At 47.6% G+C, this 26,590-nt stretch overlaps 1 protein-coding gene across 5 annotated transcripts in view; it reads right to left on the minus strand.

The window, feature by feature from the left end:
• Positions 1 to 26,590, minus strand: part of DIP2C (disco interacting protein 2 homolog C) — a 294,331-nt gene that overhangs the window by 38,561 nt on the left and 229,180 nt on the right. For all 5 annotated transcript variants that reach the window (XM_027559454.1, XM_027559456.1, XM_027559453.1 and 2 more), the window contains 11 exons: positions 16,232 to 16,371; positions 15,588 to 15,724; positions 14,225 to 14,433; positions 13,069 to 13,183; positions 12,397 to 12,598; positions 9,780 to 9,889; positions 8,455 to 8,535; positions 2,795 to 2,918; positions 2,196 to 2,317; positions 1,226 to 1,337; positions 1,028 to 1,137 (listed from right to left, as the gene is read on the minus strand). In XM_027559454.1, coding sequence (XP_027415255.1) covers positions 1,028 to 1,137; positions 1,226 to 1,337; positions 2,196 to 2,317; positions 2,795 to 2,918; positions 8,455 to 8,535; positions 9,780 to 9,889; positions 12,397 to 12,598; positions 13,069 to 13,183; positions 14,225 to 14,433; positions 15,588 to 15,724; positions 16,232 to 16,371 — 1,462 coding nt within the window. The remainder of the gene's footprint in view (positions 1 to 1,027; positions 1,138 to 1,225; positions 1,338 to 2,195; positions 2,318 to 2,794; positions 2,919 to 8,454; positions 8,536 to 9,779; positions 9,890 to 12,396; positions 12,599 to 13,068; positions 13,184 to 14,224; positions 14,434 to 15,587; positions 15,725 to 16,231; positions 16,372 to 26,590) is intronic.

Raw genomic sequence — 26,590 nt, forward strand, 5'->3', positions numbered from 1 at the left:
TGAAATAAGTCAGACACAAGAAGACATATATTGTATGATTCTACGTAAACATGGTACTGCTGCTGCTGCTAAGTCGCTTCAGTTGTGTCCGACTCTGTGCGACCCCAAAGACAACAGTCCACCAGGCTCCCCTATCCCTGAGATTCCTCCAGGCAAGAATACTGGAGTGGATTGCCATTTCCTTCTTCAATGCATGAAAGTGAAAAGTGAAAGTGAAGTTGCTCAGTTGTGTCCGACTCTTAGCGACCCCATGGACTGCAAACAAGGTACTAGAACAGTCAAAATTGCAGAGACAGAAAGCTGGCAGGTAGAGGCGAGTCTCAGTTTAGAAGATGAGTTATGGAGGTGAGTGCTGCTGAGAGCAGCACAGAACTGTGAATGAATTTAATACCACTGAACCACACACTTGAATTGGTTAAGTGGTAAGTGTGTGTTACATGTATTTTACTACAAATACAAAATTGGAAAAAAAAATTAAGCAAAAGAACTGAAAATTATGCAAGCTCAGCAATCAGACGAATAATAGGTGCAGGGCTTCCTGAGGCTAGAGAACTCAACGGTATCTTGATGAGGACCCTGCCTAACCTAGGAGAGTCCTAACTCAGGTGACACACGTACTAGTTCCTTTTTTTGATGGGAAAAAGCAACAGCAACAAGCAGCGTTCTGGCCTGTTACAATGAGACCTGTGTTAAAAATGCAAGGAACTCCTGTGCACACAGTTTTATAATAGAATACTGGGATCTGAGAACCAGCAAGAAAGGAAAACATAGGCAGTTTCTTTATTAGGGGCTGGTGAAGCTGTGGTTATACACAAAAACACTGTTTGAACATTTGGAAAGAATCAGTCAGCCTAGCTAACTACTGAAATGGTCACGCATTTTATAGCTTGACCAGAACACACACGTATGCATATACCTCTCTCCGTGTTTCGATGCCAGGCCCCACCAGAGCCCTATACACATAAGAATGAAAATTAAGCATCACTCTATGGCCTGCTAACTGCACACTGCTCAGATTGTTTCTCACCTTCACTCCAGCTAGCATCCCGGTTGTGGACACACTGAAATCAAGATAAGCTAGAGTGTCTGGGTTGGAAGGTTTGTAGATCTGGGCAGGCCGCTTCTTTGGCAAATCATCTGGAGAGGAAAACAAGCTGTTAGCATCTCTGACTTAGTGGAAAAGCAGATGAGCAAACAGACATTTTTGGTGAGTTTGAGAACCAACCTGTGTCTAGTATAGGGGGCCAGGCCCTGACATCCACCGCCGCAGCTGCCTCCCTGGACCGTAACAATTTACAGATCAGTTGTGTTGTCATCAGACAGGCAGAACGGCTCACCTGAGGGTCAGAGAACAAGGCACGGAGAGGAGGAGGGTAAAGGACAGGGGACTATGCCTGCTTGCGTGCCAGCTGTGTACCACGTGGAAGCTGTGTAGCTCCAGGGTAGGCTGCGTGCACAGCCGCCTCATTCAGGGCCAACGGAGGTCCATGTGACTGGGAATCTGACCACAGACCACATGAGCAGAGCTCGTGCGGACTGAGGCCCTGGCAATTACTAGAGCTGAGTGGTGTCAACTGTGTGGCCGTCACCTCAGAAAGCACCACCCAAACTACCCACTCTCACCACACCCTCCCCATCCTCCAGAAATGCTCACTCTCCACACACAGCCTCAGCACTTACTGCCACAGTGACAACCCTGAAGGTCCTCTGACACAACTACAAACAAGTATTTATTTGTGATGCCCCTTGGGGTTCCTCCTCTAAGGGGAAAAACTTACCCTAATCCTCTTAAACTTCACCAGACAAAAATAAAAATAAAAAAAGTTAAAACAAACTATACTTTCAAGAAGGAACAGGCTGCTTTTCAGTCTTGAGGAAAGAAACGTTAAAATGTCTGACTTTCCCACTCCTCTTGGTTTGTTCCTTGGGCTGGTGGGGAATTGCCCAGTGTCCAGAGAGGTGCCCTCTCTAGGGAGTGAATTTGATTCCCACGCATTGTGGCAAAACTGCTCTCTAGCCCCTAACTCTACGCACAAGTTGCTATCTTGATTCCAGAACAAAACAGCAAGCTCCTAGAACAAAGAGGCTGGACCCCCTCCACCGCTGGGACTACAGTCACCCACACCAGCCCCGGAGCCCAGGCTCTGTAGTTTATAAGCCCAGCACTCGGGCCAGACCCTGCAGGCAGCCATTACCTCCACGATCATCTTCACGGTGGGCAGCGTGGTGGCGATGTTCTGTGGGTGTGGGGGACGGACGGTGATGGGCACGCAGCCTGCATACAGGCAGCCATAGAATGCAGCAATGAGATCTATCCCTGCACAGAGAGAGGAGCAGTCTTCAGTGAGACTCAGCAGCAGGACAACCAACCTGGAGCAGCCAGGCAGGCACGGGGCCGCCCCCACACGTCTGTCAGACTTCAGGGACAGCCCCCCAGCAGCCCCGTTCTCTCAGGCACAGGAAGCCAACGCAGCCCAGAGGCTTCACTGCTGTCATCCCTCTAAGGAGTCTTTAAACTCAACTTCCTGATTATCCACTCAGTGGTCAAGTATTTAACTACTGATTAAATGAACTGCCTCAGAAAGCTAATAAAGTTTGATACAAAAGTCTCTGAAATACCAATTTGTCTGTGCCCCTATCATCAGTCATACAGCACGCAGCACGCAGTCCACCCTGTGAGCCAGGCCGGGGTCGGGGCCCATTTTGGTGGTAATACAGCAAGGCCATCGAGCACCGATGGGTGTGATGCAGGGTCCCTCAGGCACGGGCTGGTCTGTACAACCCCGTTTCTTACCTGGTGGGTAGACCAGGGCGACGTGGTCCCCGTCCTGCAGGTGTCCCCTCTCCATCAGCATCACGGCTATCTTCTCAGCCCGCTTGTGCAGCTGGACACACGTCAGCGAGTTTGCTATTGTGCCCTGAGTATCACAAGAACAAATGGGTATGATGTTTTTTAATATCACAGCTTTGAGATGCCTTTTGTATACCATACAACTCACTGATTTAAAATGTACAATTAAGTGGATGTATCTGCAGAGTTGTGTGACCCCCACCACAGCCGGCTTCAAAACATTTTCGTTACCCCCTCAAAAGACCACCCACCACTGGCATTCTGCTCTCCTCTCCTCCCCAGTAGCTAGGAAGTACAACACCAAAGCTGACTCCAGATACATCTGCATTAACAAGAAACATTTAAAAAACAATTACTGGACATGAAAAAACAGCTAAAAGTATAAAACAAAATCAATCTAGTAATTTGGGGACTTATGTGTAATTGTCGTGGGCAATAAGAAATTAATCATAAATCTGGAGGATCTGAACTATGAAAAATAGGACTAATTGAAACTGTTTTTAAAAAAGACTACATCAAAAGTCAAGGAGGTCAGAAAACAAACAAACCAACTCCCAGAAAAGCAACCATCCAAAAAAAAAAACAAACAAACAAACAAACAAAAGGAAAAATGGGAATTGTCAAATTCATTTAATGTAGACTTTTAAATACGCGTAATGTAGACTTTTAAATACGCGGGAACAAATAAACACATTTGGATTGAAAAGTACCTTAAAAAACACTGAGGATGAAAATCAGTAGCAAAACAGGTACTAAGAGATATCAAAATACATGACATTTACTCTTTATTTATAAAAGCAAGAATAAACTATAAATTATAAACATACAACTTATCCAAAAAAGTTTCCCTTGAGGATTCACTTTTTATTTGCACATATTCCCAGGTAAGAGGAGATCACTGTCTACAGCTATTTAAAAACTGCTGTATCATCAATTACGACTTAAAAGGGATGAACGGGAGAAGGACCTCTCCTTACACTAAGTGCAAACTTGACAGGAGTGTTGGGTGAGGAAGACTCTGCAGCTGGACACAGGATGGTGGGCACCAGGAGCCTGATGCATCTGTTGAGGTGGGGAGTTTCCAAGGACAGTGACATGAAGAAGACTGTCCACAGGGAGGTGGTGAGAGCAGCTGGTGTGTGGGAGGAGAAACGTGGACAGGAGAGACCACAATCTTTGGGGCCGTTAAAGGATATGGGTGACCTGGTGACTTGAAGTGTGTGAAGAGACACTAGAAATGCCACCCAAGCAGAACATCTGCACGGGGTGTGTGGGATCCAGTGAGATGTGAACCCTAAAAGGATATATATACCAGCGGCCAGCATTTGCCCAAAACACTCATGAGATCATTGATGGTCTGGGGCATATAGGCCGGTGGAAAAGGGGGGCCATCCAGACAGCTGCCAGGCAGACTCAGGCCCCTTCCTGCTGAGACCAGCCTCCCCCACAGTGGGGCTATGCTTACCATTCTCTGAATTGAACTTACTCATCCCAAATATTTTCCTTAATCATCTTCCTTGTGAGGAAAGTTAAAAAATAAACAGAAAAAGACACAGAAAGTGGAAGAGCCAGAGAGCAGAATGTGGCAAAGCCGGGTAAACACAGAAAGACCTACGAGGCTGGTGTCTGGGATCCAGCTGAAATCTGAGAACTGGTGCCTTTGCAGCTGGACCAGTCCTCTGAGCAATCACTCCTGTGCAACACATGTGTGCACATGAACCAAAACATATCCCTCTTCACCCAACAGTCCTGCGAGCTCTTCAAAGTGAAGATGGGGCACCAGCCCCCAGCACACCGAGGTGAGGCCCACACCACCACCCCCAACCCCCCACCATGAGCCCCCATGCTTGCATGCCAGCTGTCCTGGAGGAATGCCATCACTGCACTCCTGGCTGTGGCCAGGGACCAGTTGAGTTGCTGGTGGGGCGGCAGTACCAACTGGGGACTCCCACCACCACCCTGCTGCCTGTGCTGGTCCATAGCAGGTCTTATCTTAAGAAGCGAGCATTCGGGGATTGAGCTGTTAAAACTCTTTCAACTGCTCTTCTTTGAGTTATCCAAAGAGCCAGTGCTGATCCCCTATCAGTATCAGCTTTCCGGTCACATAACAAAGCCTATAAGACGCAAGAAGCACCGATGAGTCACGAGTAGCTGAACGCTCTGACACTGGTTCTGAGAACATCCATCTCCAGATGCTTCAAAATGGTGAGATTTACTTGCATTCTGTCCTTCAGCAATCTTCGCCACTGCTTCAAAATACCCTTTCTCACCCACAGGGTTTACATCAGACCTGGGGCCCCTCGTGGCAAGCTGGTGCCAATACGCCCAACACAGCCTCCCCCCGCCCAGGTCTCTGCCTGCAGGCTCAACATTGAAAGAGTATCACAGGACACAGGCTTTGGCCAGCCCCACACCATGCAACATCACTTGCCATGGGGCCCTTCACCTCAGGAGAAAAGCTAGTTTTCAATCACGCATTTCATTTTCCAAAGCGCTCACTGTGACAAAAAATAAAACGCCATTTATCTTCAGGTCAGTGGTTAGCTGGCATCCTCATCAACATTCATGGAAAAAGGTGGGTTTTCAGTACAGAAACCCACCGCATAAGAAGGTTCTAGGAAAAGGTACATCACAGAAAATTAGGGCTGACTTTCTGTGAAAGAGGTTTTGGCTGGTATCATAACAAAACGGCAATGCAGGATGATCCACCACCCAGTTGCTACTCTGAAGACAACGATTTCAGTGTGGGTAACTGTAAACATGGCACAACTGCAAAGTTTTACATTAAATTAAATAATGACAAGTAAAAACATACTCAGGAATGAAGAAAAAGCCAAAAATGATTCACATTTTAAAATGTAAAAAAAGTTAAAAGCGTTGGCTGGTGTTTCTCTTTAAAAAGTAACAGATGCTCTTTGTATGTAAGTTCCAAGAACATAAGTCCTTCCCCATTTGCAGTGAAATGAATCCTCACTTCTGCCTACAAGCCTAGCACAACAGCTCCGACACTATGGACTATGATGCCATGGAGGAGGGCATACAAATGAGTGCTGTGGGCAGTAAACAGGTGGCACGACGCAGCTGGGACCTGCAACAACTGAGGGGCCATCCGGAATGGAGGATGCCTGGAAGCGGCCTGAGGCCCCACATTGGAAGGACAATATTTGGGGATATTGAGCAAAACATATTAATAGAATGAATTTTAGCTGTTTCTTCTCACCTTTTCAAAATTTTGCTTTCAGAAAATATTAAACTGTGCATTTGGCTTATGCTGATTTCTACTGGATGGTGCTGAGCTAGAAGGCTGGGTGAATGGAAATTCCACTGTGACCGCCATGGAGAGGATGCTCCTGACCTGCGGCTCAGATTGAACACCTGTGCTGAGTGCGCACAGGGCTCTGGGAGGATGGGGATGAGCGCAGACACCAACTCCCTGCTGACCCATCCAGCTCTGTGGATGTAGCTGCTGCCACATCAGAAGGCCTGGGAGACAGAAGGAAGGAAGGCCTCCTGTCTGAAGGAAGGCTACTACCGTGGGCCATGCTGTCCCCACGCTGACCTGAAGTAAGATTACACATGGGCTTGACCTCCACAACTCACCCCTTCGAGAATATGACTCATTTCTGGTGAACACATTTCCCCAATGACCTCGTGTCTGGCCACAGCAAAGGACTGTGAACTCAGGATCTGGGAATGGGGACACAGTTGACCTGTCCAGCACACTGCCAGCCCCCAAGTGATATGTAGCTGGACCAGCTGTTTCTTCCTGCTGACCGGACTACAGTCTACCAATACAACCAAATCATTTCTGAATCTTTGTGTCTGTGACAGCAATGAAACTTCCTCTCACCCAGAGCTCTGGAAGGGTCACCCTCAGGGAGCTCAAGGAAGGGGCTCCGAAGAGGAGTTCCTCCCGAAGCTGAAGCCAGGCTGGATAAGGCTCCAGCTCCAGTGGCCCCTCTGGAGGTGCTGCTGGGAACCACCAGACACCACAAGAGATGCTGCAGAAAAAAAGGAGTCACCAACAGTCTCCAGGAGAAATGCCAGGGCAGAGGACAAAGAAAGTCAGAAGCAATGATTACAGAGTAACTGGGACACAACCAGGCACCAGTGCCAGAAAAGCAGCCTTATCTGTGTTTACAGGCTGAGGCAGAGCCAAGGGAGAAAGATGAATGCAGCAGGCAGGCTGGCTTCAGATCAGACACAAGGCTCCTGGTAACCGTATCCCTGGGCTCATGCCCCATGTGCACCGATGGGCCCTGAGCCAAGAGAGGTAATCCTACGAAGAGGGTCCAAGTGTAGGCACCAAACGGCAGGGACAGCAAGCATTCCTCACAGAAGCTGGGGAGCGGGAGGGCTTTCTAAGGCTCTTCCTGGGGTTGGTCTGAACAGACACAGTGAACAAGAACTGCTGAGGTCAGCTCAGCATGCAGGGTCAAGATGAGCGGAGTCAGAGGAGGACCAGAGGTACTTCTACAAACTAAATCACTGAGAAACTGGTCTGCAGCTGGATGTCCAACTTACAGATTTAGGGAGGGACTTACATAGTTGGCATTTCCTTTCACTGTCCTTAACTGATTGCTCTAAGTGACAAGAGGCACCTTTGTGCACAAAGATTGTGATATTTTGCATCTCTGAAGAGCTATAATGTCTTAAAGTTGCAAGCATCCACACTAGTCAAGAAGACCTAACTAAATCTAGTTTTCAGGCTTTATTTCCAGAGTAAACAAAAACAGGTGTATTTTAAGACTTCTGCATTTACTGCTCATTGTCAGTACTATTTGCTTGTGCATTTAAGGCCTTACTCTTAAGTACTATTATGGAGCACAATCTGATGACTTACTTTTCTAATGAGAAATGTAAATGTGAACCTTAATTACAAAAATTATTTTCACTCCTAAGAATGAAAGCCTATAACTAAAACATGACTTTTTACCAAAAAAAAAAAAAAGGTAGTTAAATAATAAAAAGAAACATAAATACCTCTCAGATCCACAACTGTTCTCTATTGTAGACATTCTCCACTCATTTAGGGGGAGATACTGCAAAAATATTGCTAAAATATATACATACACAAGTATATGTGTATACATACACACATGCTATATATATGTGTGTGTGTATATATATAAGTACATAAGTATATACATATATAAATGTATGTGTGTATATATACAACTGATGGCTCAGCAGGTAAACAATCTGCCTGCAATGCAGAAGACATAGGAGACATGGGTTCGATCCCTGAGTTGGGAAGATCCCCTGGAGGAGGAAATGGCAACTCACTCCAGTATTCTTGCCTGAACAATCCCATGGAGAGAGGAGCCTGGAGGGCTATAGTCCAAAGGGTTGCAGAGAGTCAGACACAACCAAGCGACTAAGCACATGTACACACACACACACGCACGCACACGCATGCACACACTCAAACCCTTGTATTAAAAAGTGACCTTTCTTAGGTAAAAGGTCTCAATCAAAATAGCAACAAACAAACAAAAGGATTCAGGTAAGACGGAGAAAGGTTTGAGTGGAGAGTATGGAACAGCAGCATGAAATCATGGCGCGCACACAGGCAACACCAGGGTACACGGGTGGGGCCTCACCCTACAGTTGAGCAGCGTGTACAGCACGTGGTCAGGGGTGGTCTGCGCCCTCCACTGCAGGACCTCCGAGAGGAACAGGAACTGAAACAGAGCACAGCTGTTAGGTCCAGACCATCCTGGGCATTTGGGCTGGCCTCAGCATCTAACAGTAGGGTCTGTCAGTGCCTTAAGTCGGGAGAGGATAATCTCTGACAAATATAATCAACAGGATAAGCAGGCATTTACAATGCTTTCCTGGCAGTGACTGGAATTCACTGTGCGTGATTCAGACCCAGCAATTGGAGGGCTGGGGCCGTGCCACCACGAGGGAAGGCCTCTGAAATCTGCCCAAGGATGGGAAGATGCCATTCCCCTTATAGACAGAGTAGTCGACACAGAAACATCCCTTCTCCTGGGGCTTCCACAAGTTTTAACAATGATTTCTGGGGGCTGCAATGATAGACTCAGATCTACCCTGTTTCAAAAATGGGCTCTCTTAAATTTGCTGTGTTTACAGTGGTCAACTCTGAAGGCACGCAACAGCCCTGAGATCACACAGATCACATGTACCCACTAACATGTCTGCAGTAACAAGGACAGCCCTGTTTCATGACACCGACACAGCAATTGCCACATTTAATCCATTTTATGATAGAAATGCAGTGTGAGGTGTGGAACATGCTCATCAAGTACTTTCTTTGAACATGTTACTACATGTTACCAGACTGGCAACATCTTAAATGGCTGATTTTGTCATATTTCCTTGGAGCCCACAGAGTGGGACCACCTTTTGGTGAAATCACCAGAGTTCTCCAGCTGAATGCTATAACAGGGACTTGCAGCTGCGTGGGACAAACTGTGTCTCTAGTGCTTATGTGGAGTGGGGCCCAAATATTCCTCCTACAACTCCCAATGCTGCTTTAAGAATGTCTGGCTTTTAAACCTGGGTTTTGAATTGACACTTCCTTGAACTGCAAAGATCCAAAGACTGAAACCTCACTATAAGGTGGCCGTGAGGCAGTGTGAGTGTACAATCAGGGCTGGTGGATAACCAGGAACAAGTGTGCAGGGAACACCAAGACAGGATAGGGACTGCAGATGCTGGCTTCAGGCCTGCTGGTCATGGGCTGCATCACCTACCCATTTCTGTGCCACGTGAGGAGTCCTAAAACACTGCACCCCAGCAAACACGCTTTCCTTACAAGATTACAGGAGGGTCTTGCAGGGAGACAGGAAGAAAGGCCATCAATGCTAACACTGGGCTGGCAGAGAAGGCAAGTGGGAGTCGGTAACACCTGTGACACAGCATCTGGGCAGGAGTGGAGAGGAACCGGGCAAGCTCTCACCTTCCGGGCCTGGTCATTGTCTTCTATCTGGCCCAAGTCTCTGCCACTGGCCTGTGCGATCCTCTTCCCAGACACCAGGTTCCCCACCATCACAGAGGCAGGGCCGATCTCTGCAAAGCAGCAGCAGCACGCACATGAGGGAGATACATGAGGTAGGACACGAGCGAAGTTCCTGAAAATATGACTTCCCAATTCAGGAAGGAGCTTACTCTGATTTCCTTTCAAAGATGTGACTTTGAAAAGCCTGATTAGAACAGGGTTTCAAGTAAGTCACTACCATGAAAACAAAGACAAACAGGAGCAAACTTCAAGTGAGGGGGCACAGAAATAAAGCTTTCAGCATCTCCCCTAAGCACCCTCCCAGGCCACTGCCTTTGTTCGCTGGTGAAGGGCATTCAGTATTTTGCTGGAAAAAACTAGCTTTTTGATGATAGAGAGCCACATAACCTTCATTATTTAACAAGAACAGATGAGAGGCACCAGATACCATTAGAGCATCCTTCCTTAAAACTGCCAGTTACATGAAGCTGTGCCGTCCGCGTTGCTTCAGAGTGGTGTGGATGCCCTGGCACTACTCAGTGCCCGAGAGGCAGGTGACCAGCCGGTTCTCAGAGCCCACTCATGGGGTCACACTTCCCTGTCCAGAGTTCCCAGTCATCCGGCGACATCTGAGTACTACAGCCCTGAGGTGGTCATGCATTTACCAGCGATCCTTCATCCTAAGCATCTGTCTTGAACTCTGGCTACCAACTGTGTCCCAGCACCTGGGCCCACTGGAGGCCAGGACACCAGGTCAAGGTGTCCAGGAATGAACAGGGTTAGAGGAGGGAGAGGGAGGATCAGTGAGTGAAGCCTCCCTGGGGAGCCCAGAAACTCTTGTCCATTCAGTAAAAACATGCCAGGCTTTTTCCCCATCCATTTCTCATGCTCATGAAGGGCTGTGCCCCATGTCTTTCTTGGCTGGCCACCCGAAGCCAGTGCCCACAGGATGTGAAGAAGTGGGTGCTTCACTGGGAAATAAACTCTACCCTCCATACCACAAACAGGGGTCGAAACAACAAAATGGAGGTAAGAGGAAAAAAAGAGAGGAGGAACATTAATAAGGAATCTGAGAATACTAGAAAACTTTAGAGAAAGATTACTGGTAAATGCCAACCTAAGGTGCCCGAAAAGCAGTGAGAGCTGAGGCCTTGTGTGCTCTTTCAAGGAGGATATAAGCTCTACCATGGGAGTCCCAGCCCAGCCCCACAGGCTACTCTGCTGGCAGAGCGTGGTGGTCAGCCAGTGGGTGACCCCGTTCCACCTGCAGCACTGGTGTCCTCACCTGAATCTGGAGAGACTGCTCACTCTCACTGCATCAAGCTCGCTTCTGGAGGTGGCCTGGTTCCTATGTCTACTGCCACTGCGCTATACCCATGGCCCGTCAACTATCTCTAGCTGACTTGTTGTGATCTCTGCCCCGCATGCTTCATCAGTGGAGCAAAGAGCATCAGGCCTGGGTCTGTCTCTCCAATACTCTGGCCCTACAGCCTTGGGTTAGTTCCTGAACCTCTCTGTGGCATGATCTCATTTCCTTATAAAATGGAGACAAGAACGCCCACTCCTTAAGACTCCAAGAGGATGAGTCAGGTTAATACCAGCAATGTGTGGAGGCGTGGGCAGCTTGTGCCAGGCCTGCTACTCGTCATTCTAACACCCCTTGGGCTCGCCCAGCCACCCCCCTGGTCTGTTTGCACGTCAAGGCTGGGGGCTGGGGGCTTTTCATCACTATACTAGCACCACATTCTTGCAATAAATTCCTCTTCATTGGTAACTGGGTGCCACCTTAAAGAGCATAATCGTTGCTAGGAGGACCAAGTCAGATGGTTTATAATTACATGTTCCCTGATAGCTCAGTTGGTAAAGAATCTGCCTGCAATGCAGGAGACCCCGGTTTGATTTCTGGGATGGGAAGATCCGCTGGAGAAGAGATAGGCTACCCACTCCAGTATTCTTGGGCTTCCCTTGTGGCTCAGCTGGTAAAGAATCCGCCTGCAATCCAGGAGACCTGGGTTCGACCCCTGGGTTGGGAAGATCCCTTGGAGAAGGGAAAGGCTATCCACTCCAGTATTCTGGCCTGGAGAATTCCACGGACTATATAGCCCACGGGGTTGCAAAGAGTCGGACACAACTGAGCAACTTTCACTTTCCCTCAACTACAAAGCAGCAGACAAATGTTCAGCATCATGAGGACACCACAAACGAAGCTGCAGAACTCCTCACAGGCTCCAAGGGCTGCAAGTTATGGAACAGGTTTGCAGGCTTTATTCTAATGTCTATAGGAAGGAGCAGTGACCCTGAGAGGTGCTTTGCCAGAGTCCTCAAGGACGTCTGACACCTGCCAGGGAGGCTGGGCTCGGGTAACTACCAGCACCTCTCCTTCCCCTGTGGCCCTCACCCTGGGCCTGGACTCCACTACCTTCTTCCCATATGTGGCAGCAAGACAGTGTTCAGGAGGAGGCTGACCTGCCAGAGTGTATAACCAGAGACTGGAGAAGACGAAGGCTGAGAATGGGGTCTGTGTGGCCCTTGCCCAGACCCAGGACCACCTCAGGCCCTCACAGCCCTTCAGACGTACCTGGTTGCTTCTGCCGAGGCTTAGGCAGGTTTGTAACGCACGTGTGGGGACACATGAGGACATTGCAGGGGTGAAGTGAGCCCTCCAGGAAGAGCTGCTTTGTTTCGGACAAATGGATGCCCCCGAGTGGAGTTTTGGGGAGGGTGTTTGCTGGAACCAAGGCCAGACAATAAACCCCAACTTGATGTATACTGTCGATTGCCTGGAAAGCCAAAAGAGAAAGAACCGTGTGAAGCAGGTATAGTGAACAGACAAGGAGCAAATACTCAGACTGTGCAGAGCACACCACGCAGAAGTACATGCAGCACTCGCAAAGCTCCCATCATGGAGACACTGAGGTCAGGAGGGCAGGTCGCCAACCCAAGCAGAACACACAGGTCACGGAACACGTGTGGAACACCACACACACGACAGTGGACACTGGGAGGAAAAAAGCACGCTCTCAGGGTCATAACAAGAACTCCTGCTGTGAACTCCACGAGCGAATGGGAGCAGCTCTGCACACCTCTGACCCCTAGGCCGGGTCTGTTTAGCTCCCCACCCCGCCCCGGGAGGCGAGCCCAGGTTCAGTAGCTGATGAGTCTGTGGTCAGAAGGAGGGATAAGCAGAGCACTCAATGGCACAGGGAAAATGACGTGAGCAGGGAGGGGGCTCAGGGCAGGCGCGAGCTACCTGCAGCACCCTGCTCATCCACTGGAAGCTGTCCTCTTCCGTGGAGTCTGGCCTCTGCTCAGCCACAATCACAATCCTTTCGTCGTGCAGGACAGTCACTGAAAACACGGCTATTCTGTGGATACAGATAGGACATGGTAGTGAGCACATGCTGGAGATGCTCACAGAGGACTGGCCCTGCCATGAAGGGCTTCACAGCTACTATGACCACAGAGCTCAGGAGTTCTCAGCACCAACTACTCCCCAAGAAAGGAAAACTGCAGCTTCCAACTCCCAGGCGCTCACCCACAAAAGCACAGGGGAGAAGTCTGACAAAGCCAGGGGGCAGGTGGAGGACGACTGCCATACTTCTTGTAGAAGCAGCCTGCTGCAGCTTGGGCAATGGGCCTCAAGCCTCAGGACAGGCAGGAGCTGTGCAGGTATCAAAACTGCTGAAACTTACTGGGCCCTGCAGTTTGCATCTTGAGTTTGTACCTGCAAAGCAATATTCTCCCAATGAGCAGAACTTTGCCATTGGGGAGTTGATGATTTTCTGCTAGCCCAGATTCTCTCAGGAGAAGCACAGACAGGCCCTCTGGGGGGTCCTGTGCACAAAGGTGGCTGGGTTACACCCAACCCAAAGCTCTGCGTCTTCCTGCTCCTGTCAGCTAAGCTACACAGGGCGAAACCCAGAGCAGCTGACTTCCTCCAAATCAGCAAAACCTTAGGAGCCATGGTCAGTGATCCATCATTGGCTGTGTGCCAAGCAGGGGTCAGGGACACCACCCAGAAGGAACCCACGTGAGGCAGTTTCCAGGCAGTTTATGGCTCATTTGTTACCTTTGGGTGAATGAACTACAGCAAGATAAATGCTTGGTTCTTTTGTGTAGTTTACTAATTAAAAATATGCTTTTCAAAAATAAATAAATAAAAACATGCTTTTCAAATGGACATTATTCTTTAACTTGGAGAATTTAGTGAAGATACATTTATTGGGCTCAGAAAATTTTCATAAAATTGGACATTAAGAACTGCACAGAATCTTAGAAGTCACAGAGTTCAGGGGCTTCAATGTACAGAGGAGGACACAGAGTCCCATTAGTTTAAGCAATTTTCTGCAGTTTTATATAAAAAGTGTAGCCTGTGGAGAACCATACCAACCACAGAGCACACCCACCTTCCCCTGTAGACGAACTTCATGGGTTCCACAGCCAGTGCTGTGGCCACGATGTCATCAGCGTTGTGTCTGCGCCCGCTGACCACCATAAGCCCGTCCATCTTGCCCACCACGAACACAAGCCCTCCAGGGCCAACGAAGCCAAGCAAGCCCGTCCTCACGAAGGGGTACTCACTGACCGGGGCCCCTGAGCTCGTCACCGGGAACACCTGGGGACAATGAACTCTTGAGTGCCTGCTGGAGCCCAACCTCCGCCCTCCTCCATGGAACCCACTGCTCCTGCTTCCCTCCACTGGGTCTCTTCACCTGGCCCTGGTGGGAGAAGTCCAGGTCTGCACAGCTGCCGTGAGTGCCAGGCTGCACACCCCTCCCCCATCCCCATTCCCATTCCCACAACTCGTCCCTGGCCCACACGCAGGGCCCTCTGAAGAGGCCTGCCACAGTCTAACGAACATTAATTCATTCTTCTACTTATAAAACCACAGCATAAAAATGGTTAAGTGGAGAAGCAAGGTGCACTTTAAATAACATCTGTCAGTAGTAAAATGATTCCTGTTCATTACACTGCTGTCTTCCTTACGGGAAACACACTCAAAAATACAGAGGGAGCAGCCCCACCACGAGTTCAAACTCGACCCCTAGTTTGAACACATAAGCCACACAGAAAAGAAGATAGGTTTTATTTAGACTGTGTCTGGCTCAGTTTCAAGGGCACTTAGAAACCTGAATCCTGACCCAACGGATCTGCCTGTACAAGCCACATCATATGTGTTCGCATCCAAAGTTCTATTTATAGCCTTTAAAAAATTTATCCCCAATCAACTCATATTTGCTAACATACAACTTAGTCAAAGTGTGCTCCTCCTAAGGTCAGCACACTTGGTGAAATGGTAAGAATTCTGAGAATGCTGGGTCTACCAGGCAGTGTGCATTTGTGTGTGCTAACTGCACGCCACACCATGTGCACACAGCACGGACACACGCTTGTGTGGTGGAGGCAGCTGTGCAGTGCGAATGCTTGGTCGAGGCGGACAGTCCCCGAGGAGGCCGCTGCTCTCCGCCTCGGCAGGGCTGCGCGCTCCCCAGCCCCCACCCATCAGCTGCTGCTCTTTCTAGATGGGTGAGAATGGCAATGAGAAAAAGGCTGCCTCTAGATAAACTGTACTTGCTCTTTCTCAGCTCTGGTTATGAGGTGAAAACAAGGTTGCTAAGCCAAATTTATTAAAAGCTATAGAAAATGGCAGGAGAAAGTACAACCATTTTAATTACCATGAACATGTTCTATTGAGAAATCACCATCTCCTTTTACATCTATTCCACACACCTGGCAAAAGCTGTCTGATGGGGCTCACCTGCCACCTACCTCGAAGGTGTTCTTGGTCATACCCGAGAGGCCATAGTAGGACATGCCCGTGGCCACCGCGCACACGCAGAGCTCCCCGACTTCGTCTGTCCTGCACAGCTGGGGAACCCCATCAGGCTTCACTGAACACATGATGGCTGAATGCAAAACAGCAAGCACAGGTTACTTTAGAAAGGGAGTTGCAGGGAGCTGGAGAGGAGAAATGAATGGGTACAAAAAAGAACACAAAAAGAAGTAGCATCTGCAGCAAAACCACAAGTGAAAGAGAACAGGCCCTCACAGTCCCTGAAGCAAGCTGTGATTTTCTTGTTGCGGTAAAACAACATTTCATAGCTGTGCACTGCTGTAAGCTTAGGGTGTAAATGGGATTTACACACCATGCAGACATGAGGATGACACTGAGAAAAGACCACATGGCGTGTGTCGTCAGCCACTGCACACGGCCTCCAGGACGGTCTGAGCCCTGAAACCAATGAGCACGGCACACCTGCTCCAGTCTCTTGAGCCTGTCTGAACAGAAAGCCTCCCTGTCCCATGGGAAGCTCTATCTTTGTCTCAGACTCCCCATCAAGGCGGGCCCTGCAGGAAAGGCTGGGGGGTGCTAGTTCTCCAGTCTGTGGCTCTGCACCCACACCCACCCTCACCTCCAGGCATCACGAGGCCGACATCTTGCACGGTGAGTACAGACAGCTTTTCCTCTGAGTCCACTCGGATGACCCCATAGGTCAGCCCATGCATGGAGAGGACGCCACGGCCCGGGGGCTGGTTGCTGTCATCGGTGGGCCTATGAGGACAGGTTGAGTCTGATTAGAAGCACGTCAGCTGTCTGAACACAGACACGCGTGTCCACATGCCACCTGCACACCAAGGCTTCTCCTTCGGGCCCTAAGGGCAGACACAGCTGTCACATGCCCTGTGTTCTCTGCTCAGGACACACTGAGGTCTGCTCCTAAAAACTGCTAGACTCCTGAGAAGCATGGGGATCCCACAGGGCTCCCTTGTCTCCCTGCCTTCCCCTTACATGTGTCCACTAGACACCAACCAACTCCTCCAACTTACTCTTTCTCCTTGCGAGGTCGGATCTCCTAGGTTTGAAAATGGCTCAGAAGGGAAACTCAAGTCTCCAGGAAGGAGAATGACAGCAGTGAGCAGAAATGCCAGACTGTGAATGTGGCCTCCAGGTCAGACGTATGCTGAGTATGCACACTCTCAGTTGTAAGAACTGGCAATTATGTGGATGAGAGACCAGCTATCAAGTGCTCGGCAGCTAGGGAAGGTACAGCTTCACACATCCGGGGTCTGCTACCGCCGCCCCAGCTCACCCCCACTTGAGTCCTCATTGCTTCCACTCGGCATCTGGTAGGGCTCGCCCTCCATGCCCACCCACTTCCCTGGGGCCCAGGCCTCCTCCTCGCCTCCAGCAGGGTGCCTCATGGCCTGTCCTTCACTGTCCCCCGGGGTGGCTCGTCACCCCACTAACAGCACCTCCATGGTGTCCTCCACAACAGGTACCTTCTAACCATCCACCCAGGCCTCTTCCATGAGGGCAGGGGCTTTCCTCTGGTCACTGCTGAACCCCCACCCTTGGAGTCGTGTCCAGTAAAAAATGTCTGCTGACTAGATCAAGTGAATAAACAAAACATTTACAAGATCATGGATTTTATCCCTGAAAACGAAAGATTCTTCAATGTGAGCAAAGTGAGAGAATATAATTTAGGTAAGCATAACGTTTGTTTCTCTAATTTCCCAAATATTTTTTCTATAAGATTGCTGGAAAAAGCCAAACGATCTTTTTGGCCAACCCAATACAAATGCCTAAGGTGTTTTAGGACCTAAAATACAAACTATAGATAGCAGTCTGCCATATGGCTTTAAAGTATTTCATGAAGGTTTATAATGAAACTAAAAAACATAAATAGGGAAACAAAAGCTAAAATTTGCAATAATGGGTATTTGAATTAAATTATTGGTATATTTAAAAAAAAAGCATATATATCAATTGCATTTCAATCAAAAAAAAGTAACAGTCTGAAAACCAAACTATTCCATCTGTAACAATCAAGAAGAGAAGCACTAAAGAATACAAAAGCAAAGTTGCCCAAATAATAAGACCCACACGAAACCACCTGGAAATGAGCCCCAAACAGTGGAACTGATATTGATCTGGCTGTATCTTTTCCAAAGGCCCCAGTAAAATTGTAAAATGAAAGAGGAGCCTCGCAGAAACCCTAAGGGGGCCAGGACTCCCTCACCCTCATCCTCAGTCAAGACCCCATGTTGAGAGTCAGAATCGTCAGCCTGAGCACCTGCTGTGGGCCGAACTGTGTTCCCTTCAGAAGACATGTTCCTGTGCTAACCCCCTGTATCCAGAACGTGACTTTATTGGGAAACAGGGTCTTTGCAGAATATAAATAGTTAGTAAAGGGTTATAGGTCTATAAGCCAGGGTTGCTGGCACCACCAGAAGCTGGAGAGATGCCCAGAACAGATTCCCCTTAGAGCTCCAGACAGAGCCAACCCTGCCGACAACTTAACCTCAGACACTAAGACCCCAGAGCTGTGAACTGTTATAAAAGCCCAAGCAAATGAACATTCTTAATAAAATTTATAGGTACGCCTGTTTTTATTTTAAAAATCCACATGAAAGCAAAACGCTGAACCAGCCAAGACATATCCCAAGTATGGGAAGATTTAAGAACTGATATGTTGTGACCAAGAAGCAGGGAGGGAGAAGTTCTTTCACGACCCAGCAGTGTATACAGTCTGTCTTAGTTACGAGATCCACTTAATCATGAACTGCATTTATTACAGGAATTTTTCAATTATGTCTGTAAAATGCTAGTTATGGGAAGACTGAGTTCACTCACCTAAATGTAAACCAACAGCACTAACTCTGCATTACTGTAATCTATGCTATATATTATATTTAACAGAGTCCCTGCAAGTCAGACATTCTTGGCAGCTTTGCAAAATACATCCAAGGCGGCAGCACAGAAGCACCCTAACTCCCAGGCACAGTGCTTGGCCTTGCTGCTCGCTTGCTCACACACCTGCGATCCTGGTTGTGTGTCCCCCCAGCTTTCCGCAGGACCTGCTGTGTCATGGAGGGAGTGCGAGCTGTGCTCAACTGGGTGTTTCATGTGCCAGATATTCCTGAGCCCTTTACACACCAACTTACTCATGACCGTGAACCTGCAGAGGCATTGCTACTATCCCATTTTACAAAATAGAAAACCAAGGCTCAGAAATATTAACTTAGTTGCCTGTGTGAGTGGAAGGGCTTGTGGAGATTCAGACCCACAGAGGAGCCCCAGCCCAACCATTTTGTCTCCTTTCCCAACACTTGCCCTGCCTCTGGCCTAGAAGACTAGGCAATTTTTAGTTCACTGTTAGTTTTTTCATGAAATTTTCTTTTTTATTTTTTTTAAATTTTATTTTATTTTTAAACTTTACAAATTGTATTAGTTTTGCCAAATATCAAAATGAATCCGCCACAGGTATACATGTGTTCCCCATCCTGAACCCTCCTCCCTCCTCCCTCCCCATACCATCCCTCTGGGTTGTCCCAGTGCACTAGCCCCAAACAGGGGTATGAGTAACATGAGCATACCCTTTGTACGGACACGGCAAGCTCTGCATGAGAACATACGGCAGAAGGCTAAGACTCTGCTCACCTCCAGCCCCACTCCCTCTGGCAGCCGCTACTCACGGCAAGAGTGAAGTTTCAGCCTTTTTGGCCTTATTGCCTATAAAATATGCGCACATACAAATGTGTTTACACCAAAGAGAAGCAGAACCCCATGTGCACATTCTTCTGCAACTTGCTGTTCTCACCAAACACCTCACAGAACTTCCCACATGGGTGTGTGCATGTTAACACACACAGGATGTGTCCTGGACACACCAATGAACTAACCTGCTTTAATTATTATATGGTGTTCAATAATATGAACACATTTTTCTTTCATTTAATTTGTATGCATTTGGAAATATTTCTGTAAGATACATACCTAGAAAGGGAATGGAGGAGTCAAAGAGCATATACATTTAAAATTTTAATAAAGCCTAAACACCTTCTCAAAATGGAGAAGGAAATGGCAACCCACTCCAATATTCTTGCCTGGAGAATTCCATGGACAGAGGAGCCTGGTGTGCTACAGTCCTTGGGGTTGAAAAGAGTTGGACACGACTTAAGCATGCACGCACACACCTTCTCAAAAGACTGTGTCATTTTGCAATCCCACCAAGAGTGAATGAATATTACTATGTTTTCACTCACAGTCCATTGAGTGGACTCAGAATGCTGTTCTAAGCATTTTATGTATGGTAACTAATGTCTTCTTCACACAAGCCCATGAGACAGGCATGACCGTTCCTCACTCATAGACAGGACATGCACCGCCAGGGCAACGGTGGTGGGGTTGGCCGGGCAGCATGCCCAGAATGGCTTTAGAACCCGTGTCTTCCACCTCAGTGCTAAGCTGCCCTCAGCCTTACCCGTTTCCACACACCTGTGCTGACATTGATCACCAACCCTATAACTGTTTCCAATATGGTGAGTAAAGTGCATTTCTCATTGTTGTTTCAATTTGTATTTCCAGGACTATTAACCAAGTCAGGTAATCTTTTTGCTCCATTAACACCCTCCTAGGAGAAGGCAATGACACCCCACTCCAGTACTCTTGCCTGGAAAATCCCATGGATGGAGGAGCCTGGTAGGCTGCAGTTCATGGGGTGGCTAAGAGTCGGACTTCACTTTCAGTGAAGTCAGACTGAGCGACTTCACTTTCATTTTTCAGTTTCATGCATTGAAGAAGGAAATGGCAACCCACTCCAGTGGTCTTGCCTGGAGAATCCCAGGGACAGGGGAGCCTCATGGGCTGCTGTCTATGGGGTCACACAGAGTCGGACACGACTGAAGCAACTTAGCAGCAGCAGGAAATAAAAAGTCCAAGGAGAGAAACTAGGTGAGGGCAGAAAAACCAATCTCAATAAGTAAGATTCTTAGGAATTTCAAAACATCTACTCTAATAATCAAAACAAGTAAACTAAATAATGGCCGAGGGTGCCAAAGACCCAACTGTCAGCTTCCAGGTTCGATTCCAAGATGAACAGTGTGCTTATTATGCATCTCACACAGAACACAAATTACAGGAGGAATCATCCTGGCAATCTCAGGACCACACAGAGCTGTCTTCACACTCTAAGAAAGCACACAGCTAGGAATGGCCAACACCACCATGGTATAAAAAGGGAAAATCCCATCTGAAGCCAAAGTAGAGGCCCTGCAAGGAAGGAGCTGATGGAGAAGGCCTTCAGTGGGCAGTCTGTACCCACTGTTATTTGTGGTGCCATTTTTAGCCTCTAACACACTTGACATGATCAGCCTTGAGCTGATCATGCTTCTACAAAGCCTAAAGAAAGAGCTCCCGCACATGCAGTGAACACATCAACACTCTGCAAACAGCCAGCCAGGCTCAGACATGCAGTGATGCCAAGTAAGTGGGGTCAAGTCAGCAACAAAGGTTCTGAGGACTTCCGCTGCTGGGACTCAACAAGGTAACTACATCTTCTTAGTGCCAATGCCATCCTCCAAGCCCTCAGCTAGCCGGGACAACAAAGACACAAGGTTGAAACATAGTACTCCCCAAATTAGGAGTTATTTTCATGTAGTTTTGTCCCTAATGTAGTTTTATCCCTAATGTAGTTTTGTCCCATGAGAGCAATACATGCCACATTAAAAAACCATTTTAAGAGCTGAGTAACATACAAAGGAACGTTTCTCCCTATATCACATTCTTACCTATTCAGTAAGTATGTAGTTAGCAGATTTTTTTTTCTGCTAAATCTATTACTTACAGAGGCTTAATTTTCTCTCAGACAGAAAAGGGATCACACCATACACATTGTTTACAAGATGTGTTCTTCATTTGTCCTGGTTACTTTTCCCTGTCAGAGAGCAATCATCCAGAACCAGCAGGGAGACAGCCTGCAAGTCTGGGGTTAGGGAGGCTACTTCCCAGCATCTCCCTCTGTGCACCTCAGTCTCCATCAAAGCAAACTTCTGTGCTCAATTCAGTATAACACCAAATACAGTAAAATCAACTCAAACATACATGATCAGGACAATGAGATAACATGGTTACTCTGCTCTTCACTGCTACCTCATTAAGTCATTTTAATTTACATGATTATCATCTCCAAACTATTTCGTGTTAGAGAAGTTTTAAATTTTTGGCTAAATTTTTAGATAAAATGACAATGTATTTTTATCTCTTATGTTTTAAAAATAAGGTTGTGTGTGAAGTCTCTCAGGTGTGTCTGACTCTTTGTGACCCCGTGGACTGTAGCCCACCAGGCTCCTCTGTCCATGGGATTCTCCAGGCAAGAATACTGGAGTGGGTTGCCATTTCCTTCTCCAGGGGATCTTCCCAACCCAGGGATTGAACCCGGATCTCCTGCATTGCAGGCAGACGCTTTATCCTCTGAGCCACCAGGGAAGCCAAAATAAGATTATGGATCTCCAAACTCTGAAAACCCCCCACTTCAACCCCATAGGCTGTGTTAACTGTTTTTCAGTCTGGATCACTAGTTAGTTTGCCTCTGTCAGAAATCGTCAAATTTCAGTTTCACCTGGGGGCTACATGGTAAGGACAGTTCCACGTCTACTATCTTTGCCCTTTGTTTCCGCCCAGCTTTCTAACTACTAAATTAGACGCTTTTTCAAAGTGGAAAATATTTATGGTAGCACAGGGGTATCTTTACCATTCTTTGGAATTATTGACTTAACTACTGTGTTTTATATACATATACACACATACATACGTATACACACACACATATATATATATATATCACACCTTTTTTTTAATTGCCAAAGTGTCATGGTACTGAAAGAATACCTTGTATTTAAAAGGGTCACAAAAAGCTTTTTTAGTTCAATCAACATTATCACAATGTAGCTGTTAAACAATGGGCTCCATCATCTATATTTTAGAGGGAGACACAATCAAATGCAACCAAGGAGAAACCCAGTCAGAAAACAACCTACTGGCATCCATCTTATCCTGGTTTTGTAGTTCTCCTGTTGAGTTTAGGCATCATGGATCCTACTTCTCCAGTATTTTTTATTCTACAACTAGCCTGCAGAGAAAAAAATACTAAACATTCATCTGGATGCACACTGGCATCCAGACACTGGCCAGGGCCCTGCTGCCAGCTCTCCAGTGCACAGGTACTCCCTGCTCCTTTGCAAGCAGAATTCGGAGGAGACTGTGACTTCCTCGCACCCGAACCTTCCAGGACACTCCCTTTTGTGTAGGTGAGAGGCCTGCTGCTGCCTTCAAGAACAGGGACATCAACATATTTAGTGGCCATGACCACGGGCGCCAAGCCACCAAACCTGGTGTCCACTCTGGCAGGACCAACTCAGAGCAGCCTCACAAGGCCAGCCCTCCTGGCTTCCACACCCAGATCCACTGGCTGCCCAAGCAGCTTCCCTGTAACAAGCTGGCTTGCAGATTTACAAACATTTGAACAGAAGACCATCACAGAGTGATACATATTCAGAAAGGGCCAAGGCTCTGAAAGTCTGAGCAGTGGAGATACAGCAGCAATTTTTCTTCACTGAGGACCACAGGCCAACCACCCAGTCCCATTTTCTACTTAAATGGACAAAAGCCAAGCGGGCAATCATCTGCTCCCGGCTCTTTACTGCAAGTTCAATCTCTTCTTCACCACAGGGCAAAACAAGCTGTCCTGGGAAAGTTATTCAGATAGGACACCAATGCTCAGACAACAGCACAAAGGAAAAAATCAGCTCCCAACCCTTCAAGTGAGAATGAAGGACTCAGCAACAGAAACAGACTGACAAGGCAGCCAATCACTCGGTTTTCACTTTTTACTTTTTCTTTTAAAGATCATCCTATGAGTAAGTAGTAGACAAAGTGTGAGTGCTGCAATGCTTCCCATGCTGACTTTATAATATTTAACAAAGTGTCCAGTTTGTCCTCACTCCCAAATCCACAGGAGCAATGACTAGAATGGATCAAAGCTGTTTTTACTTAATAACTTGCCCTCTCACTTCTTACATGTGCAAACTGCACTTCAAGTTTTGGGAAAAAAATAAGCACAAAGCACAAAAAGACAGATTCATATTCCAAAAGCAAGACCATTCTGTAGACACAGCCATGTGTGTGGATACCAGACAGAACAGGAATCTGACCCCTAGTCACTGGTCACACAGCCTGTAGAGGAAGATGTTCCAAAAAAATATGTGTTTTCACAAGTTTGCTTGAAAATGAACTTAAATATGAACATGTAAAAAACAAGGATGGTGAATGAAACAGGTTCTAAACAAGAGTTTAGCATGTGTTTTCCTTCTACATTCACCCCTGAGACAGAGACCCTGTCACCCACTTCACTGCCATGCCCTCCAAGTGTGACACCGTCACAGAGAAATGCCCTCCCTGCACAGCCAGCACTCACAGCTCAAATGCAGCACATGCAGGTCCTCCCTGGCATCAGAGCATCACCCCAGAGCCCCAGGCGGCTGCCCCACACCCTACCTGTGTCCATGCCTTCTCCCTCTCCCCTGTCTCGGCCCTTCTCAGGACCAGACTAATGGGGGTGTGGGCAGTAGGGACATGGCCTTTCTGCTGATGCTACTTTCTCAGAGCATCAGATCATGATACTATAACTTTATGCAGTTAGCTGCACCTAGTCAGTCAAGTGAAATTAAAGCAAACAAACAAAACCCCACACAACTTCACTCAGGTAAAATGCAAACCTACATCTTTCTGCTTAGGTGAGTGTATACATCCAGTACACAGACATGCGGGCAAGGGCTGAACTCTTCACAGCCTTTGCTGCTGGTGAATTACAAAGGGTCATTGTAACTGTACAGCAAGTGACTTTTATGCCTCACTTTACATATTTTCCATTTTTCTTTTATTCATCTAGTAACAAAATATATGCTAAACACCAACCATCAGCCAGAGACAGAGAATAAGCAATAATACACCAGTGAATCTGCCAGCCTGTGAGAAGGAAGCAAATGCTGAGAGGGCATCACAGTGAGTCACGTGAGCACGGGGTGGTCAGGGCAGGCCTCAGCCATGCTGCCCTAGGGGCACACCAGAGACCAGGAGGTCTGGCCACAGGGAGACAGGATGGGACCAAGAAGGGGCATGACCAGACTGTGTGGCCTTGTGGCTCCTGGTCAGATGGGACAGCAGGGCAGAAGGGCAGGAACTCGGTGAGTTGGTGGAAGAAGTGTTGGGCTTGGATGTCCCCTGGCAAACTGGACAGGATGCTGGAGCTGGTGGAAGGTGTGGGGTGTGCATGTGGCTCCAGTGGAGGGTAAGAGAGGACGGTAGTGGAGGCTTAAACTAAAAATCACGTCTCCTTGGCCTCCACCTCTCCTTCCCACATGAAAGGAGAACTGAGTCCACAGTGGCCAAGACCCAAGAGATGAAGACCAGCCCCCAGTTTCCACATGCCCCTGGACCTAGCCTGAACTCCTCATGGGCAGGGAGCACACGGGAAGCCGGGGAGGGGCAGCAGGAGGGATAGGCTGCATACAGCCTGGAGGGGCACGGGGTGCAGGCCTGGGGCTGGTGTGTCAGGTGCGGGAGGAGGCACAGGTTAACTGGTCCACAGTGACTCCGCCCTTTCTATCACAGGAGGTGGCTGTGAAAATCAACCTAAGACTGAAAAGTACTCTTTCAAATGTACACGTTTTGGACAAACTCAAGGTAAATAACACCATGACAAGCACCTGGCTGGTCTTGAAATGCACCCTGCACTGCCCCCTAGGACCTCTCTCCTACCAGGTATGATGGAAATGAAGTTTGTGATTTCAAGTCACATCAAAACCAAAATGGGTCGTCAGGTAGTACAATGGCGTATTTGCCTCTGTGAGCAGCTCAGCACGTGGGAATTTGCTGGCTGTCTGAGGCCAGTCATCACCAGTGCTCTGTTCACTTTACTGCACAAAGTAAACCATTTTCTGAGGCACTGCAGACAGATGTGTGCTGCCTACAGGTGCCGTATCTCCAGAACCACAGGGCACCTCAGACATGACATTACCTGGTCAAGGCCATAAAAGAACAAGAGAAAAACCCAGAAAAAGAACTCAGTGAAGCAGAGATCAGCAATTTATCAAACAGAGTTCAAACTACTGGTCATGAATATGCTCACTGAACTCGGGAGGAGAATGGAGCAACTGAGTGGGAATTTCCCCAAAGGCACAGAAAATGTAAAAAGAACCAAACAGAACTAAAGAATAACAGAAATGAAGATGACACTAGAGGGACCCAACAGTTCAGATTAGAGAACGTGGGACGGATCAGCCATCTGGAGAACACGGCGGTGGAAATCATCCAACAGAAAAAGAAAAGAAACGAAAGACAGGAGGACAGCTTACGCGGCCTCTGGGGCAATGCCAAGCGTGCCGATGTTCACAGTACAGGGTCGAAGAAGGAGAGACAGAAACCCTGTCTAGAGAAACGATGGCTGAGAACGTTCCTGACCTGGGAAAGAAGACAGACCTTGAAGTCCAGGAAACACTGTGGGTGTCAGGATGAAATCAAAGAGATCTCCTCAATACACACCGCAATCAAATGGCAAAGGTTAAAGATAAAAAGAGAGTCTTAAAATCAGCAGGGGAAAAGCAACTAGTTACATACAAGGGAAACCACCTATGACTATCAGTCAACTTTTCAGCGAAATTCTGCAACCCAGAGGGTTTGGCAAGACATACTCAGAATGCTGAAGGGAAAAACATAGAACTAAGAAGACTCTACCCACAAGGTTCTCATTCAGACTTGAAGAAGGGAGAAGAATTTTACAGAAAAGCAAAGCTGTAGGAGTTCATCACCACTAAACCATTCTTACAAGAAATGTTCAAGGGACTTTCATAAGTGGAAAAGGACATAACTAGAAATAAAAAATTATGAAAGAAAAATCATTGTAAATGTAAATACATGTAAAGGTAAATAAATG

This window comes from Bos indicus x Bos taurus, chromosome 13, assembly GCF_003369695.1.
Source record: "Bos indicus x Bos taurus breed Angus x Brahman F1 hybrid chromosome 13, Bos_hybrid_MaternalHap_v2.0, whole genome shotgun sequence".
Lineage (NCBI taxonomy): Eukaryota > Metazoa > Chordata > Mammalia > Artiodactyla > Bovidae > Bos > Bos indicus x Bos taurus.